At 48.5% G+C, this 17847-nt stretch overlaps 1 protein-coding gene across 2 annotated transcripts in view; it reads left to right on the plus strand.

Moving 5' to 3' along the window:
* The first annotated feature begins 4337 nt into the window (after window positions 1-4337).
* The window catches only part of LOC115394243 (collagen alpha-1(XXI) chain), a 49851-nt gene continuing 36341 nt past the window's right edge, over window positions 4338-17847 (plus strand). For both annotated transcript variants that reach the window (XM_030099500.1, XM_030099501.1), the window contains exons 1-18: window positions 4338-4546; window positions 8435-8546; window positions 9006-9142; window positions 9286-9405; window positions 11559-11675; window positions 11774-11960; window positions 12308-12473; window positions 12551-12770; window positions 13731-13904; window positions 14697-14774; window positions 14864-14875; window positions 14955-15044; window positions 15864-15917; window positions 16022-16075; window positions 16793-16846; window positions 16940-16993; window positions 17126-17179; window positions 17287-17340. In XM_030099500.1, coding sequence (XP_029955360.1) covers window positions 8459-8546; window positions 9006-9142; window positions 9286-9405; window positions 11559-11675; window positions 11774-11960; window positions 12308-12473; window positions 12551-12770; window positions 13731-13904; window positions 14697-14774; window positions 14864-14875; window positions 14955-15044; window positions 15864-15917; window positions 16022-16075; window positions 16793-16846; window positions 16940-16993; window positions 17126-17179; window positions 17287-17340 — 1713 coding nt within the window. In that variant the 5' untranslated portion in view covers window positions 4338-4546; window positions 8435-8458. The remainder of the gene's footprint in view (window positions 4547-8434; window positions 8547-9005; window positions 9143-9285; window positions 9406-11558; window positions 11676-11773; window positions 11961-12307; window positions 12474-12550; window positions 12771-13730; window positions 13905-14696; window positions 14775-14863; window positions 14876-14954; window positions 15045-15863; window positions 15918-16021; window positions 16076-16792; window positions 16847-16939; window positions 16994-17125; window positions 17180-17286; window positions 17341-17847) is intronic.

Raw genomic sequence — 17847 nt, forward strand, 5'->3', positions numbered from 1 at the left:
AAAAGACCATGGAGAGAAGAGGAAGAACCCAGCAGGAGGAGGAGGTTCTGTTTCTGCACTCTGGATCCACCAGGCTTCATCTGAAAGAACCTTCTGAAGGAACATTCTGGAAACCGCCAGACAGACGCACCAAGCAGTCCAGAGCTGCTCCAGCAGAGGGCAGCAGAACCCAGTCCTGAAGAACCACTATAACCCCACAGAAGCAGCAGAACCCTGAAGAAGCAGCATTTCACCATGAGCAGACTCACTGCCACACATAAACCACGTTTATCATGAACCCAGTGGACGGTTCTTCTTCTTTCCTTCTTTTTCTTGTCTCTCGGCTGCTGGTTTAAAGGATATAAAAGTTAAAAATACAGAGATTCAACCTCCATCTGTTAGAAAATAAACTAGAAGAAAAACCTCTTCAACCGGACAAGACTTTTAAAGGAGTCATTTTATGCAAAATTCACTTTAAAAAGGTGTCTTTACCATCATATTACCTCCCAGAGCCTCTGTATGAGGCCCCAGAAGTGAAAAATTCAGTCTTTGACTTTGACTTTTTTATTTTTTCACACATCATAACATAACATAAAATACAGTACATGCTGCATAGAGATATTAGAGTAATTTGATGTATGAAGGGGTCACCCCAAAAAAGCTATTTAAAGCTTATGATAGGGGGCCCGGGTGCCCACACATAACAAATAACAGAAACAAACGACTTGAACAAACACACAACAAACAATCCCAGCGTCGTAACAGTGGATCCTTCTACATGGTCACTGTACAACAACAGATGCAAATGTTAATAGGTAGAACAAGACACAAGCACCAGTTATAATTATGATTTTTAGTACAATGAAGAAATTAAATATACATTGATAGGAGTTGTATTTTCAATTTTTTTTGTTGAAGGTGGAAATGAAGCGTGACAATTTCAGTTTCTCGTCGAGCTCATTCCAGTCACCTCCCCAATGCACTCCACTTTTAAGGAAATACACACTCAAACACGCAATTCTGAAATCTTACTTTGTCTACGTCAGGAGCGTCCAACCTTTTTGGGGGGGGGGGGGGGGGGGGCAGTGAGTCATGTCATAATGAAATGTCCAGGTTACACAGAACAGAAGAAAACGTGCATAAATTTTAAAAGTTGGGACTAAAAACATTTTCACTTGCAGCAACACTGGGTGAGGGACTGAGTGAGAGGGAGACTGCTCGGGCAGGAGTTCACTTTCTGTTGAGAGCGGGTCTGTACGGCGGGATTTGGCCCCAGAAGATGAAGCTGTAATATCGCAAATCACCTGTGTGTGGCAGCACTGCACCGAGATGTGCCTAGTCTGCCGGAAGGGAGGAGGAGGAGGAAGAGGAAGAGGAAGAGGAAGAGGAAGAAGAAGAAGAAAGAAGAAGAAGAAGTAGAAAAGAAGAAGAAGCAGAAGAAGAAGAAGAAGCAGAAGAAGAAGAAGAAGAAGAAGAAGAAGAAGAAGAAGAAGAAGAAGAAGAAGAAGAGGAGGCGGGGGGTGCAGCTGCACCGCTGTTTCTCATGCATGAAGCGCTGCGTGACACTGACACCTGGTGACACTCTGCGATCCACCGGTTGGGCACCCCTGGAACACCACTCCCCCTATGGCAAGCCGTTTTAACATGTAATGCCCAGACTGGATATTCACGAAACATATCTGTAATTCAGTTCCTCTTAGTCGAAAAGAACGACAGAGATATCAACAACTCTATTTCTCCTATCCGAAATGATCATCTCAGATGTCCACAAATACATTCTTCCTAGGAGAAATGACGTCACTTTTGCCATTCATGTGAATGGGTTACGTCATTTCGCCTATCCATTACTCAGTTGTAGATATCTGCAATATGAGTTACAGATATCTGCAATTGAATTACGGATAGGCGAAATTCCAATTCCAGATATCTCCAACCCCTCCTCAATTACAGATATCTACATGTTTCTTTATGGATATCCATAACTCAGTTTTGACTTGGCGGAATTCGTTGTAGATATCTTAAATTAAAGTAACGCCTAGTCAAAATAATGTTGTAGATATCTCAAATGGGAATTACGGATAGGCAAAACTTGATTGCAGATATCTAAAATTATGTTAGAGACATCTTTAATTAACTTTGATAGAGATATCTAAAACATGGAGATATCTGTAATTACAATTCTGCCTAGGCGAAATATAATTAAAGATATCTTGAATGACAGTTTTGACTAGACGAAATGACGTTGCAGATATCCATAATGTGCAATTACTCCTCCCACTTTCAGGCGGAAAGCGGTGAAATGCTGATTTGAACCGAATGTGTAGCGTGGCACGAGGCGAAGTGGCACTCCGCTACACATTTAACTTGAATTTCTTTTATTTTGGTTCTGTAAAGAGCAAAAATATGTATTTTAACACCACAGTTGATACATTCAGGGCTTCCGTGTGTGTTCCCGTTTTCGGAGTGTAATCGCGTGAGACTATCCCTGTACCCGAACACACCGTGGAGCGAACGCGCCCTCTACTGGTCAGGGTTAGACACTGCTTTATATAACAACAGTTCTTAATCCACTAATGGCTCTAAATGCCACAAATGCGCCTCACAGAGAAACCTCAATTTACCACGGCCGGTACATTTGTGTAAATGAGCGTTCGTAGCTCATCTAAGCAGGCTATAAGCGCATTTTTTGTGTCCGGCGACAGCAAATATTTAATTCGTTCTGCATTACTTGGACAGCTTTGGACAGCACAACGCGCTCTCTCCCCACAAACGCCCTGACTGAGGGCTCGTTCTACTCCGTGGCAATTTTTGTACAACATTGTTTAATACTGCCGCCATGGAAAAGCTTCATTTGCCATAAGCTTCCTGTTTTTTTCTGGCGGGGTTGGGAAGTTACGCATTTCTGGATATCTAAAATAGAGCAACGTCATTCCAAGAGTCATAGTGACGTTTAAGATAACTTTAACTTACATTTCGCCGAGTGGAAACTGAATTACGGATATCTGTAATTGTCATTTAGGATATGTGATGCGTTTCATAATGTTTCAGTGACGTGATTAGAGATATCTAAATCTCAGTTTCGACTAGGCGAAACTGAGATTTAGATATCTCTATCAGTCCGTTCGGATAGTCAAAACTGCATTATAGATATCTTTAATGAAAATTCCGGATATCCAAAATTCATTACGCCTAGTCAGAATGGAGTTGTGGATAGCCGCAGTCTTAGTTCCGGATAGTGCAATCTAGGCATTAAATGTTAAAACGGCTTGCCATACCCCCCCCCACCACCACCACCGGAAGAGGATCCAGCCTTCAGCCGGCCCCCGGATAGGTGGTTATAGCAGTATGTGTTGCTGTAGCCTTATTAAGACGTTCAAATTTGAAAATTGTCTGTTTCCTCCTTGTGTCGCTACACCACATTTTTGAAAATGAAACTGAAACTTAAGCTGAAACCGTGTGAGAGAGAGTGGGCGTGGCCAGATGCGTTCAAGTGCATCCTGGAAAGTAGGCTGTGAACTCAGGCTGTTCTGAGGAGGGCTCCTCAGAGCCACTTTTTAGACCCTCAAACTCTGAACGTAGGACGAATTTGGGGCAAACAAACTTACATACTATGTTTTTGGGCTTCTGTGACCGATATGACGTGACTGAAAAATAGCATAATATGGGAGCTTTAAAGTTGAGAAGCCGAAGGAGCCTTTAGCTCCAGCACGTAGCACGTAGCATGTAGCATGTAAAAAACCAAACAGGAAAAAAAAAAATCACGAAGAAGTTTTGATTGTTTCTCAAATCCCCAAAAACGGTGTTTTGAGCTTTGAATGTTTTTTCTAAACTTTCTTTCTTCTACTGAAACTGGAATGCAGAGCTTTAAATCACAGCTTTTTAATTTGTAGTTCAAATGAAACCGATCAAAAAAACATGATTTTTATCCAGTTTTACCCAAAACTGTTGAGCTCTGCATTAAAAACATGTCAGTGTGACGGGATTCAATCTGGATTAACAGTAAACCAGCATGTTCATCTGTTAGTCCTGGTGAGAACAGGAGCTGAATCTGATCCTGATCCTGGTTTGAACAGGACTTGATCCTGATCCTGATGAGAACAGGACCAGAATCTGGTCCTGGTCCAGAGCAGCGTCGTGACAGAACCTCCTCCTCTGCTGCTGTTCCAGGCTGAAGTTCTCGTCCTCCGTCTGAACAGATTTGTAATTAAGGAACATGAGGTGGAAGTTTTTTTCTCTCCTCCACCGTGTTGACTTATTAAAAGGGGCGGGGCTTGTTCTGCGGCGCTCGCCGTTTCATCTCCGGCTGTGGACTTTCTGGACCCTGTAATTGAAGAACGCGGCGCAGCTGCAGTGGAAAAGTTCCGCCGCCGTTCAGAGAGACCCCCGCTCTCAGAGAGAGAGAGAGAGAGAGTGTGTGTGTGTGTGTGTGTGTGTGTGTGTGTGTGTGTTCTGTGGTGAGGCTGGTGTATGAGGGCTGCTCCACCCCCGGACCGGCCCTCCTCCCCTCCTCGTCTCCATCCTCCACCCTCGCTGTGGCATCAGAGCAGCCGGCAGCTCCAGCAACAAGGTAAGGTTCCGTCTCCAGAACGTCTGGAGAGCGTCCAGAACCCGGTCTGTCTGGAGCGATGCTCCGAACCCCGGCGGTCTGACGGAACCCGACCTGGCGTCGGGCTCAGATTCGGTTCCAGTGGCGTTCTCCGCCCGGCGTTCCGTCCGGTGACAGCGTGGCCTGAAATAACCGGTAATTACGGCCGTAGAGCTGCGGGGAGCGCTGGACACGGCGGACAAGGAGTCCTGGATGGAGACCACAAGCCTCACAGGCTGCTGTGGTTCAGCGGGCAGAGCGGGTAGAGCGATCAGCGGTTCGATTCCTCATCTGTCCGCCTGCTGAAGGTGGATCTCCACTGATTAGAACGTCCAAGCTGCTCCGGTTGGAGGAGTTCAAACTTTATTCAGAGTTCTGAACGGTCTCTGAAGCAGAACCAGCGGGGTCCAGGTCTTCTGGTTCTTCTGGATCATTGATAGAACAGAAAGGAATCAACAACATGAGGAACCAACGCCGGGATCAGGAACCTTCTCTGACCGTCTCCGTCTTTAACTCTTTCTCTTTCAAACTGATTTTATTTTGAAATCAGTTTTTCTGAACTAAAGACGCGTTCACGGCATCTGGACCAGATTCTGTTCTGGACCCGAGTCCCTCTTCAGGGACCAGGGTCCACTTCAGGGTCTTCCTTGTGTTCTTGCATTAAAGCTCCTCTAAACTCCAGCGATGGTTTAATGTTTTCTGTCCTCTGGGCAGAAGATCTGAAAACACACCGTGTGGCTCCGGTTGACGGACTGGAGGCTGAGTGAGTGTGTGTGTGTGTGTGTGTGTGTGTGTGTGTGTGTGTGTGTGTGTGTGTGTGTGTGTTCGTCTCCTCTGACAGGGGAAGATTCACACGCTGTTCTTGTTCCTTCTCCTGGTATCGGTGGTGTAAACGCTTCGTTCTCCAGCGGTGGGTCCTCCACTTCTCCACCAGTTCGACGGCGGCGTTTCTAAAAACAGACATTTATTCCAGTCCGAAGGTGTCAAACATGAGGTCTGTGGACCACAGCAGAGCAGTGTGTTCTGATGGGAGCTAACATTAAAGACTGAGGCTGGAGGGAAGAGAGAGAGAGAGAGAGAGAGTGTGTGTGTGTGTGTGTGTGTGTGTGTGTGTGTGTGTGTGTGTGCGCAGCACGTCGGTCTGGACGTTTTTAGAACCGTTTTTTTCCCTCCCTGGAACCGGCAGGAAGCCTCGGTTTGCTTTAGTTCGACCGACTGTTTACTGGCCGGTGTGAAGCGGCGTCTTCACACCTCCGGGGAGACGGAACGCTCCTGTGAGCGGGGAACATGGCGTTCATCAGGGGTCATGGATGGATCCTAACCCAGCAGGTCAAAGGTCGGTAGACCGCTCATCTGAACCCGTCCTGCAGCTTCACTTCCTGTTTCCTATTTGAAAAAAAGCATGAACCTGTTGAAGTTTGTCAGAATCCGTGGAGTCTGACAGGATTCTCCTCATACTGTCAGAGGCTGTCCTGCGCCCCCCTGTGGTCACATTGAGCACTGCAGTCACGGCTGGCGGAGAGTTTTTAAGGCGGAGCTTCGTCTGTAGTTCCAGAGCGTTTATAAACCAGACAGCGATGGACGACCTTTAACTCGCCTCAGACGGCGGGTTTTAAACGGCGCCGGTTGGTTTCACTTGAGAATCAATAAGGAGAGTCCAGGAATCTGGACTAAGCCCCGCCTCCTCAGGCTGACCTTCCCGCCGTTCCAGGCTGCTTCTCTGCTCTTCTACTGCAGAGTCTTTTTATTGGTGTATTATAATTTAGTATTACAGTTTTAGTGGGCGGGGGGAGGGGGCGGAGTCAAATGTAGCGTGGGACACAACATGCGGCGCTGAAGACGCTCGTCCAGGCCGGGCCGGGCCCTGGCTTCGTCTGATGGAAAATAAACGGACACGTCTCAGGAACGCCGTCCAGGCCGTAGAGGCTGTCGGCCTGCCAGACAGAATCCAGGTAGAAGCAGCTCAGGGGCGTCCAGCTGGGGGTCAGAGGTCACCGGTTCCTCCTGCAGTGGAGGATCTCTGGAGACGAAGGACGGAGAACCCGAGTTACAGGAGCTGGGAGGATCCTCGAGCGGGGCGGAGGTTGTGGCGGGTGCCCGGCCGATCCCGGTCCTGACCCCTGACCTCTGCCAGCGAGCTGCAGCTCTGTGTTTAAACTGCTGTTCTCCCATCGCTCGCCCTGGCTCTCTCTCTCTCTCGCTCTGTGTTTATCCCGCCGTCTTCCCGTGGCGGCGCAGCAGCACGCTGTCATTTTCCCTCGCCCTGCCTTGCGGTCGCACAGCAGCGTGTTTGCTCTGCAGGAACATCAGGCCGGGTCGCCTCGTGTCGCAGCTAAGAAAAGAGGCGTCCAGTAATCCCGACTCCAGCCTGACGTCCAGTAAACGCCGGCGCCACATCTCAGCTCGTCTGTCTGTTTATGGAGCCACTTTCTGGAACCTCCCTCTCCAATCCGGGGATTTTTTTCTGGAAACTTGAACTTTCCCTCACGAGTAAGCTGACAGGAAGTGGACGGCGAGCAGGGATGACCTCTGGAGGGTCCGGATCTGATTCACGGTGCCTTCAGGAGCCACTGGGAAAGTGGGAGTTTAAAGACACCGAGGAGTTTAGATTCAGTCCACACACTGAGGTGGACTGAAGTGAGACACTGTTCTCTCATGTCTGTGCAGTCCAGGTGCATTATGGGACATTGTTTTCTTCATCCCTGTTCAGTCCAGGTGCATAATGGGTATTAGATTCCTCATTTGAAGCTTGAGAATGTTCCAATCCTCCTCCTGTAGCGTCGATGTTCTGGACTGTTCTACACCCAAAGAGAAACTGGGACTGACCTTCCCTTGAGCAGCTCAACTTTAAAGTGTTGGATGGTTCAAATCCCACATTAGTGAAGGTTTTCTGATGAGAAACTGCTGCTAAGATTCATTTTTGTGCATTAAATTCCTGATTTTCTTTGTTGATTACAAGTTCACAAATTATGGAATAAATTATGGTCAGAGTTGGGATTAATTAGTTTAAACATTTCAACTGACTGACAGCACTAGCTCATTCATATGATGTTCAGGTCTGTGTGAAAACATATTTCACAGGATGATTGTTTCAACTTTTTGAGAACGGTGGAAGCTTTTGAAAACACTCGGACTGCGTTTTCATGTAAACAGGCGAAAACAAGCCTTTCCGTCCGCAGTGGACGGCAGGACGCTGCTGCTGCAGTGAGCGCCACGGCCGTGGCGAATCGCCCTTCTGCACGCGCTCAGTCCATCTGAACTCCCGCTGTTGATGCCCACAGTGTGACGTTCTGCTGCTGAGATGAACACATGATTCACCCATTCACACGACGTTTTTGTATTTTAGTTTGAGAAAACCGTTCTCATGGAGCGATGCAGTTGTCGTGCCAGGCCACGGGGTGGCGCTGTCAGGTGTTTTCCTAATGAAACGACACAGACGTGTTGAACAGGCTCGGAGTCCGCCTCCGTGTTCAAAACAGGAAGTTCAAAAATCACAAACCAGACCTATTCATTAACCTTGTGGCTAGCTCGTAAACATTAGCGGCAGAGCGGTGCCCCGGTTGGGTGGGGTGTGTGGTGGTGGTAGTTGGTGCCAGAGCTTTCCCACCATCAGACAGTCTGTCCCAACCAAGCTTGATCCACGATCCGTCTCATTTCATTAGACCTTAAAGACCTAATCCTTTCAAAATAAAGGCAGCCTGACAGGATATTGACAGTTTGTAGCAGGACACAGGGTGTCAGCAGGTCTGGATCTGATCTGGACTGCTGGAGTGTCGGGGAGCTCTCGCGATGTTTTACCGTCTGCGGCCTTCGGCGGTTCTCTTCAGTCGCCATGAAGTGTTTGACAGACCGGTTCTCTTGAATCACCAGAACCCGGCGCCGTCCTGCAGAGCCATGCTGCTGCTGTGGTCAGTCTGGAGCGTGACGCTGCTGCTGCTGCCGCCGCCGCCGCTGGAGGCTGCAGAGGACGACGTCCGAGCAGGTAGAGGACACCCCGGGACACCTGGACAGACAGCAGATAAACTACTGGGGGCGAGAGAAAAGATCAGTCTGGAAGTCTATCTCAATATTCAGCTGCTCGACAGGAAACTGATTTCACTGAACATCTGAATGATCAATATCATCGGATGTACGGATACAGCAACTGCTGCCGTCTCTATTTTTTATTACGTTAACTATAGAGAATATTGCAATACATCATGATATCACCACGTAGATCTACCTTGATAGATCGCAATATCGCGATGTAGATGTGTCTCGATAGATCGTGATATGTATCTCAATATATTGTGATATCGCAATGCAGATATCTCTCGGTATATCACGGATCCCACCCAAACACTGTGAAAGGCCCTTTTTTGTGTACCGTGTGAGGATGGAAAGGTTTCTGTTTCTGTGTGTGTGTGTGTGTGTGTGTGTGTGTGTGTGTGTGTGTGTGTAGGCTGCAGCACTGCAGTCAATGACCTGGTGTACATCGTCGACGGGTCCTGGAGCGTGGGATTCTCGGACTTCGACACGGCCAAGCAGTGGCTCATCAACATCAGCAGCCAGTTTGACATCAGCTCCCACTACACGCAGGTACGATTCCCGCTGGGCTGAACCGGAAAAACGTCCTCCCAAATCCAGGGTCAGAGGTCAACCGTCCTCACGGATCGCCTGGCGTTTGTTCAGTGCTCGGTGTTGACGAGGCATCTGAATCATTCTGACCATCTTTTCATCAGGTGGCTGTGGTCCAGTACAGCGACACGCCTTGGCTGGAGATTCCTCTGGGAAAACACCAGGGGGCAGCGGAGCTCATCCAGGCCATCCGCGGAATCAGTTACCTGGGAGGGAACACACAGGTAGAACAGCAAGTCCTTCATGAGCATCAGACCAAGACTCGACTCTGGGAAAGTCAAATCTGGATGAAATATGGATAAGTAACCAGGAACCGACTTCACCGTCATCCTCATGGACGTCTAACATCAGTGTCCAACACTCAATTCATTTAAAACACTGAGGATTTTCCAGTTTTGCTCTCCATCTAAAGTGTTTGTATCTTTTCATTAGATGCATAATGACAGAAATTCACACGAACCTTAAAAAGCATAAGAAGATCAAATAACTGGGGCACGAGGAAGGAACCCTGAGGGACTCCCGAATGTGAAGGAAATACGAACCAATCCAGATGTATCAGTGCTTGTTGAACGAACAAAATCACTTAGTTGTGATCTGTTGAGGAAGACGAGAAGTTATTGATAACAAGATGAGGGACGGCTGGTATCAATGGGCGAGCAGGGCTGAGCCCTCCCAGCACAAACAGACCGCGAATACAAAAAAGACGAGGACATTATTTTCTAAATAACTCACAACAGATTGTTTTAAGTTGAGATACAACCAAAGGTAGCAACAGCACCAATCAGTCAAAAGGAAAACATAGAATATCTCTAAATGGGCTGGTTTTTTACAGCCCAGCAGATACATTCATTTGGTTCTTGTCAGTGATTGACAGGTGTCATGTCCCGCCCCCTATGGTTTATGAGCATTTTGGGCTAACTTCAGTTAGCCCACAGGCCGCTGACTTTTGACCAACAGCAGCGATTTAACGCAGCGGTGCTGCTATTGGTGCCAGAGTTGGGCAGGAGGGAGAAAAAGTTCAGCTATGGCGGCGTCAGCATGAACCAGGTGGACTATTTGCATTGGATAATCCAATTATTTGGACTTATTGAATGCACTTGCCATGCTGTCTATCGAGATGGACTTCATCCAAAAATTACCAGACTTCAGCGACATGGTGGTTAACCTGTTTGAGTCCCAGAAAGGCGTCGATGTGAGCTTCTTTTCAGATAAGGTAGGCCCACGTCGACCTGTTGAAGGACTGTGACGCCTTGTTTTAGCTGAGGTCAGCTGCTGTACTGAAGGCGTGTTTAGCTACATGTCACCAAGCAGCTGTAATAAGACAGTTGCAGCAGGATATCTGTGGGCAGTCATTGAAGTTGGGTTGGAACACGTCTGTAGTGCGCAAATATGTGCGTGAGAGAGAGAGAGAGAGAGAGAGAGAGAGAGAGAGAGAGAGAGAGAGAGAGAGAGAGAGAGAAGTGAGTTGATGTAGAGTACTAAAAAGTATAGTCTACCTGTAAATGATGTAACTGTATCATAGGTGATGTTGCTTTTGCAACACTTAACTATTTAATCTGTATTATGCAAGCGTTTGTTAGCCCCCCCAACAAATTTCACCACCAGCCGCCACTGAACAAGATTATAATCTTTTCTAAAGGTAGCAGGAGTTTTCTGGCTCAAATATATATATATATATATATATATATATATATATATATATATATATATATATATATTTTTTTTTTTTTTTTTGTTTTTTTTACACACATACACATATATGTACATATATATATATATATATATATATATATATATATATTTAAATACTTCAAATTAAGTTTGAAAATTGTTCCTAAACTGAACCGTCCCGGTGAGTCATGAGTCAATGTCACTTTTATCATCTTCGAAGAAAAACATCGTATGATATGAAAATCTTTAGAGATATTTAGGAATCTCAAAAGACAACAGAAGGATTTATTTTAGTGAATTATTACTCTGAAATGAGACCAACGGTGAAAATAAACACCTCAGATTGTGAAAAATGGGAAGGAAGGGAAGGAGGTGGTCACAAGTTAAGTGAAGCCTGAGGCCTCAGGACTGTGCTGCTTTACTGCCCTCTACTGGTCAGCCAGTTTACCTACAAGCAGAGGATTCATTAACTGAGCAGTGGAACGTCCTTTACAGCCACTTCCTGCTCTTAATCTGAAAACGAGAAGCTATTGAAGTGCAGCAGAAGGAGCAGGAGGAGGGTCAGATCGACGCTTGATGGTCGTCCTGTTTGATTCTGACGGTCGTCTACAGAGAAAGTTTATAATGGATTTGTTTCAGATTATTTTCCTACTTTGTGACGCAGCAGAAAGTGGAGCTGAAGCCGTTTTCCGATTTGTTCCGGCAGACGGGCAGAGCCATCAAGTTCGCCGTGGACCACGTGTTCTCCGCCTCCCAGAGGGGCAGCGTGGCGAAGAACCACATCGCCGTGGTCGTGACTGACGGCAAATCTCAGGACGACGTGGTGAATTTACCCCCGTAGCGTTGAAGGTCTCCGGACGAGACCGAGTCCAGACCGGACCAGGACCCGGAAAACCTTCTGGTTTCTCTCTGAATGTCCAGGTGGACGCCAGCATGGAGGCTCGGGCTCAGGGCATCACGGTGTTCGCCGTGGGCGTCGGCAGCGAGATCACCACCTCCGAGCTCATTTCCATCGCCAACAAACCGTCGTCCACCTACGTGCTGAACGCCGAGGACTACACCACCATCGACCGCATCCGGGACTCCATGGAGCAGAAGCTGTGTGAAGGTCAGGGAATCGAACGCTGCTCCGCTCAGCGTACCGACCGGTTCAGCACTGCATTCAGCAGGTCCAGAGAGGTTCAGAGAGTTTCGGTCGGTTTTAAATAAAGATCCAGGCAGGAGTTGATGAATCCAGATGTTGGAAACTCTCCTTCCTCTATTTTAAGAGTCTGAGTCGCGTCTCCAGTAGAAAGACTCCGGTCTATTTTTAAAGAGTCCGGGTCTGTTCTGAAGAAGTCCAGGCCTGGTCCGGCTGAGACCAGCTGATTGGCTGAAGGTGAAGCGGGAAGCAGCTGATTGGCTGAAGGTGAAGCGGGAAGCAGCTGATTGGCTGAAGGCGTCTCGTCCCTCCAGAGTCCGTCTGTCCCACGAGGATCCCGGTGGCGTCCCGGGATGAGAAGGGCTTCGAGCTGCTGGTCGGCCTGAACATTGAGAGCAAGGCGGAGAAGGTTCCGGGCTCCCTGCTGTCTGAGACGGCGTTCGCCCTCAGCGCCTCCACGGACGTCACGGAGAACACCCGGTACCGTTCTGCCAGACGCCAGAACAGATGTTAACATCTGGCCTAGGTCACCGCTTCACAGCGTCTTCTCTCGCCAGGGACATCTTCCCAGAAGGCCTCCCTCCGTCCTACGTGTTTGTGTCCACCCTGCGACTGAAGGGGGCCTCCGCCAAGTTGACCTTTGACCTCTGGAGGGTGCTTTCGAAGGACCAGGAGGTCCAGGCCGCGGTGACGCTGGCTGGGAGAAGCAGAAGCGTCACTTTCAGCACCACCAGCGTGACGGAGAAGGAGCAGAGAGTCGCCTTTAAAGGCTTTCAGGTGGGTGTCAGGACCGTCGCCACGGAAACCGACCCCCAAATACAAGAAAAGGGGTCTGAACGGGGTCTTAATGTCTGATATTGATCTTTATTTTTAATATTGCGTTTCCCCAGTTTGCCTGGAGGTGGAGTCAGAATTCAAGCTAACAGCATCGTTTTTGGAAAACAGCCATGTAAAATGTTTAACTTCTCTGGAAGGAAAACATCAAAACGCCACATGAACAGGACCATAATGAGTTTGTCCATCGCTGCTGATGTTTCTTCGGCGTTAGATGCCACTGGAGGCGCCGTAGCGAGGAGCTCAGGGAGAATTCCTGTGACATGTTAGGAAATGTCCTGCAGATGCGGTTTCCTCTTCACTTTGGAGACTCTGAGCGGGTTTGACAGGGTCGAGTTGACGGGAATCAAACCGGCATCTCCCTCCAATCAGTCCGGTTCGGCGCCGACCCGGTGAAGACGCGACGTCACGTCGGCCGGGCGCCGTTTCCCGCTCTGCAGCGCTGGACTGCAGCTCTCTGCAGCTCAGTGCCAGGCTGTTCCATTTCCACCCTGCACCCCCTCCACGCCCCCCCACCCCCACCCTGCACCCCCTCCACCCCCCCTACCCCCACCCTGCACCCCCTCCACCCTCCACACGCCCACAGCGTGGCCCGCGGCGCCCGGCAGGGCGGCGGTTCCGCTCTGTTTGCACATGCGGGGTTTGATGTGGCTCCAGGTGGAACCTGTGATTTGTCACTCAGGAACCAAACAAACAACAGCGGCTCTGTCTTCTGGTTTCCTCGCTCCGTCTTGACGGGTCCTGATGGAAGAGAGACTCTTTTTTTAGGGTCTTAATACTTTGCGGGTTGCGGCTGTTTGCAGAACAGGTCAGGACAGAATTAGACGCTGGTTTCCAGCTGGTGAGAAGCTGAGTGTCCTTCTGTTTGAGGCGATGCTGAGGTTCTCTCTGCTCCGGGTTCAGGACCTGTACGACGGGAAGTGGCACCAGCTGAAACTCCTGGTGCGGCCGCGACTCGTCGCCGCCTTCCTGGACGACGAGCTGATCCAGGAGGCGCCGCTGGACCCGGCGGAGCCCATTTACATCAACGGGGAGACGCAGGTGGCGAAGAAACGAGGGACGGACGTCACGGTGGAAGTGAGTGACGACGTGATCCGCTGCCGACCGGACGACGCAGCGAGATGACAGGACAGGAAACAGGAGGAAAAACGGCTCTGCAGCACGTTATCTGAACCAACACTGTGAAGAGACACACAGTCACTGAGAAACACACTCAACACATCTGCTAGCTGCTAATGCTAGCTCATCCACAAACTACAAATAGCTTCTGTGAGCCAGAACCACAAAACCATTCAGCTGAAGTCCTTCAAAAGCTGACATCAGATTTTGGTCTTTATTTTGAAGGAGATGTATTTAAGGGCGTGATTTCTTTTAGTGATGTATCGATACCAGTATCACATCAGTTATAGCATGGCGTACTCATTTAAGATCCTCCATGTAACTCAGTGAGTGTTACATGACTTAACCAGCATCTTAATCAGCAACTTAACCGGTAACTTAACCAGTAATTTCATCAGAAACTTAATCAGCAATCCAATCAGCAACTTAACCTGCAAATGCATCAGCAACTTGACCATCAAAGACATTTAGAGCAGTAGAGTTAGAACGATGTTGCTCAGTAGTTTAATTGTTCTGAGCCGTGATACATGCTACATGCTAAAGGATTTCGGAGCTCACACACCAGTGATGCTACGTGCTAAAGAGTTCAAAAAGTCACACAGCAGTCATGCTAAACATGCTAAAGTCTGACTGATCCTGATTACGAGCAGAGGTGGCTCATCCGAACACATGGAGCAGCTGGGTGGGATTTGCAGTCGTTCTTCAGAACCTGCCTCTCTGACGCGGTGATTTTGTGGGTTCTGGTTCCAGGTGGAGATCCAGAAGCTGCGTCTGTACTGTGATCCTCACCAGAGCGACAGAGAGACGGCTTGTGAAATCTACTCTGTGGTAAGACGCCTCTGCGCTCTCTGCCGTCACCCACCGGCTGATTAAACCCGCTGTAACGCCGACGTTCTCCCTTCTTTTGCTCCCTGCAGGATGACGAACGGGTGAGTTCTGATGCACTGAAGGTCAAAGTTCAGAGGCTGGGATCTAAACTCCATCTGAAGGGCGTCTTATTCCCCTCAGTGTCCTCTGAACCGAACCGCGGCGGACGAGGAGGAAGACTGCAACTGCGTGGTCGGTCCACCAGGGCAGCGCGGCCCGCCAGGACGCATGGTAACATGCTAACACGCTAACGCGCTGAAACAAGACGTTCCAACTGCAGCCGGCCATCTTGGATCTGGCAGCCGGTTCCTCTGGAACAGCAGGGACAGTGCGTCGACTGGTTGTAACCATCCTGTCGTTACTCCGGACGCCGTCACACTCTGGTCGGCAGCAGCAGCATGTGCTACATGCTAACTGGGAAGTAGGAAACGTACACAGAGACCTGACTGCTGTCATCTGCTAAGGACATGTGGCTGAAACGACTCACTTCAGGAGTTCTCAGATCCAGATGAATGACCACCTAAACGTCGTGGTTGTTCGTTTCTGTGTTAAAGTTGGTTGGGTTTGTGTTTCGCATACCTTAATAAGCTCCCTGAAGCCAGGTTGTGTTTGGTTTCACGCTAAAGCGAAAAACTAACCTGTCCTAAATGGGAGTTGTTTGATTCCAAGACATTTTTCAATGGTTTCAAAGATTCTGTGAGAAGATGTTTGAGTTGTACCTCATTTACTTATTTTTTTAAAGATGCACTAAGCGACTTTGCCTCACATCAGGCCTCCCCCCGGGGAACATGGTGCAGGTTGCCAGGTTGGGAGAGTTTGCACAGTTTAGCTGCGAGGCACCAGCGTTGCACCCGTGCCCCTCTTTGCACGGCCGGCGAATGCAGTCATAAACAGAAAATTACCAAATGCTGAGCTGCTTGTTTGGAATTCACATATGATTGGCTCAGGAACCAGGAAGTAGCAACATCTGGCCCCGCCCACCGAAGTTGTTCCTCCGTACCTCTCAGTTTCAAAGAAAGTCTGTAGTGACGGAGAACTTTCCCCCTGCAGGGTTTCCGAGGAGAGAAGGGAAGAGAAGGCCCGCCGGGACCCGACGGGAAGCCTGTAAGTGCTCCTCACTCTCACCTCGATGGTCATTCGTTGACTGATCCAGGGTCAGTCCTGTCTGGACACATCAGAGCTGACTGACGGTGTTTTTGTCGATTCAGGGTAAAGAAGGAACCCCGGGCACGCCCGGGCCTCCTGGACCACCAGGAATGAAGGTGAAACTGTCTTTCTTTATTTTGGGGCTCCTCAATCATGACTGAATGTTCCGTTTATCTGCTTTCTGTTGGTTTTTCATGTTGTGGATTGAACATTAATACTGAGGATTAAGATAAAGAAACGTATAGATTGAGGAAACAGGAATATGAGGATCTCTCGATACGCCGATGACGCCCTGATTTATTGTGCTTTTAAACTCAACTTTGAGATTTTCCTAAACAGAGACGGCAAATCTTCTGTCTCAGCTGCCTTCATTTAATTATTTATTTTGAGGAGTCAGTAGGAGTCTTTATTCTTCTCTTAATGAAAATCCCACTGTGGTCTCAGATTATCCTCAATATAACAGCTGAGGTCTGGGAATGGATTTAAAATCTGGTAATTAGAGTTATTCTAATCCACAGAGGCTTAAAGACTGGATCTCCTGGTAGTGGCGACTTTACAATGATCCAGCTGTTTATGGTTCTGGTTCTGAAGGTCTGAAATAGGACGTTGCACGATGCATCAGGGGATGAAAGTCGGGATCGTCTCACAGATTTGGTGACGTGTTATTCTGCTGTTTAGTCTTTTGTTGGGTTGTAGCAAATTTGAACGACCGAATGATTGAAGAATAGAGTCTGATAGAAATCAGAGAAACTGACTGGATCGCATTCAGTCTGAACCATGACTGGGAGGACTGACTGGCCTAATCACGTCTGGTCTGATTCCTCATCGAGCAGGGTAACGATGGCCTGATGGGACCAAGAGGAGAACCTGGTCTTAAAGGCAACAAAGTGAGGATTTCCTGGAGCTGCTGCATCAATGTGTTTTATTTTTTGTTTCTGATGTGCTTCCAGTACTGACAGAACTTTATTAATGTTGCCCAGGGAGAACGAGGCGATCCAGGTTTATCAGGAGAGCCAGGCCCCCCTGGACCAAAAGTGAGTCTGTGATGCAGTTCTCCGTTCTGCAAAACCCTGATTTTTCTCACAAATCTAATTTCTAAGCTATGATACACATCCTGATCCACCTGGAGTGGAGTGCTATCCCTGACTCTAGCTACCTGTGTGCAGGGTCTTCCAGGTGAGACCGGTGAGGCAGGACCTCCAGGAGAACCAGGACCGATGGTGAGATCTCTGATGCTCTCTGATCTCTGCAAGAAACAGATTCAATGGATTAGTTACAGATGCTGATACGGTTCCTGCTCAGCGTCTTCCTTGTCTCCCTGATCCAGGGGGAACCGGGAGAAGCAGGCAGCGGGGGACCAGTCGGCCCACCGGGACCAGAGGTACGTGTTGTGAGGTTCCTTTTAAAGGTTCTGGGCATGGTGGACCTGGGAGAGGGGGGTGGTTGAAGAGGTTGAGACCCACTGGGCTCGTGAGCCATCTCCAATGTAATGGGAGTGGCTTGGGTGAAGCGACAACCGGGTTCCTACATCCTGTCCTCAACAGTCTTGTGTGGTTCAAACAACTCCAAACACAACGTTCTGTCGAAGCGAGACATTTCAGCCTCGGGGAAGAGTTTCTGGTGTCCATCCATCAAGCGGCCATAGGTCTGACGTGAGGATGACCAGACCAATCAGCCTAGACTCTCCCATCAGGGCTTATTTTGTGCTTTGAGACGAACTTTTTTGATTCTTCACTGCAGCTTGGACGGATGCAGATTTTTTATATGGCAGCCCATTTATACAGTGAAATGGAAAACTTCTGTTGCGCTTTAGGAAGGGCTGGACGATATGGCCAAAAATTTTATCATGATATAGGTCATAATTTCGGCTGATACGATATAATTCCGA

This window comes from Salarias fasciatus, chromosome 9 (genome assembly GCF_902148845.1).
Source record: "Salarias fasciatus chromosome 9, fSalaFa1.1, whole genome shotgun sequence".
In the NCBI taxonomy this organism is placed as follows: Eukaryota; Metazoa; Chordata; class Actinopteri; order Blenniiformes; family Blenniidae; genus Salarias; species Salarias fasciatus.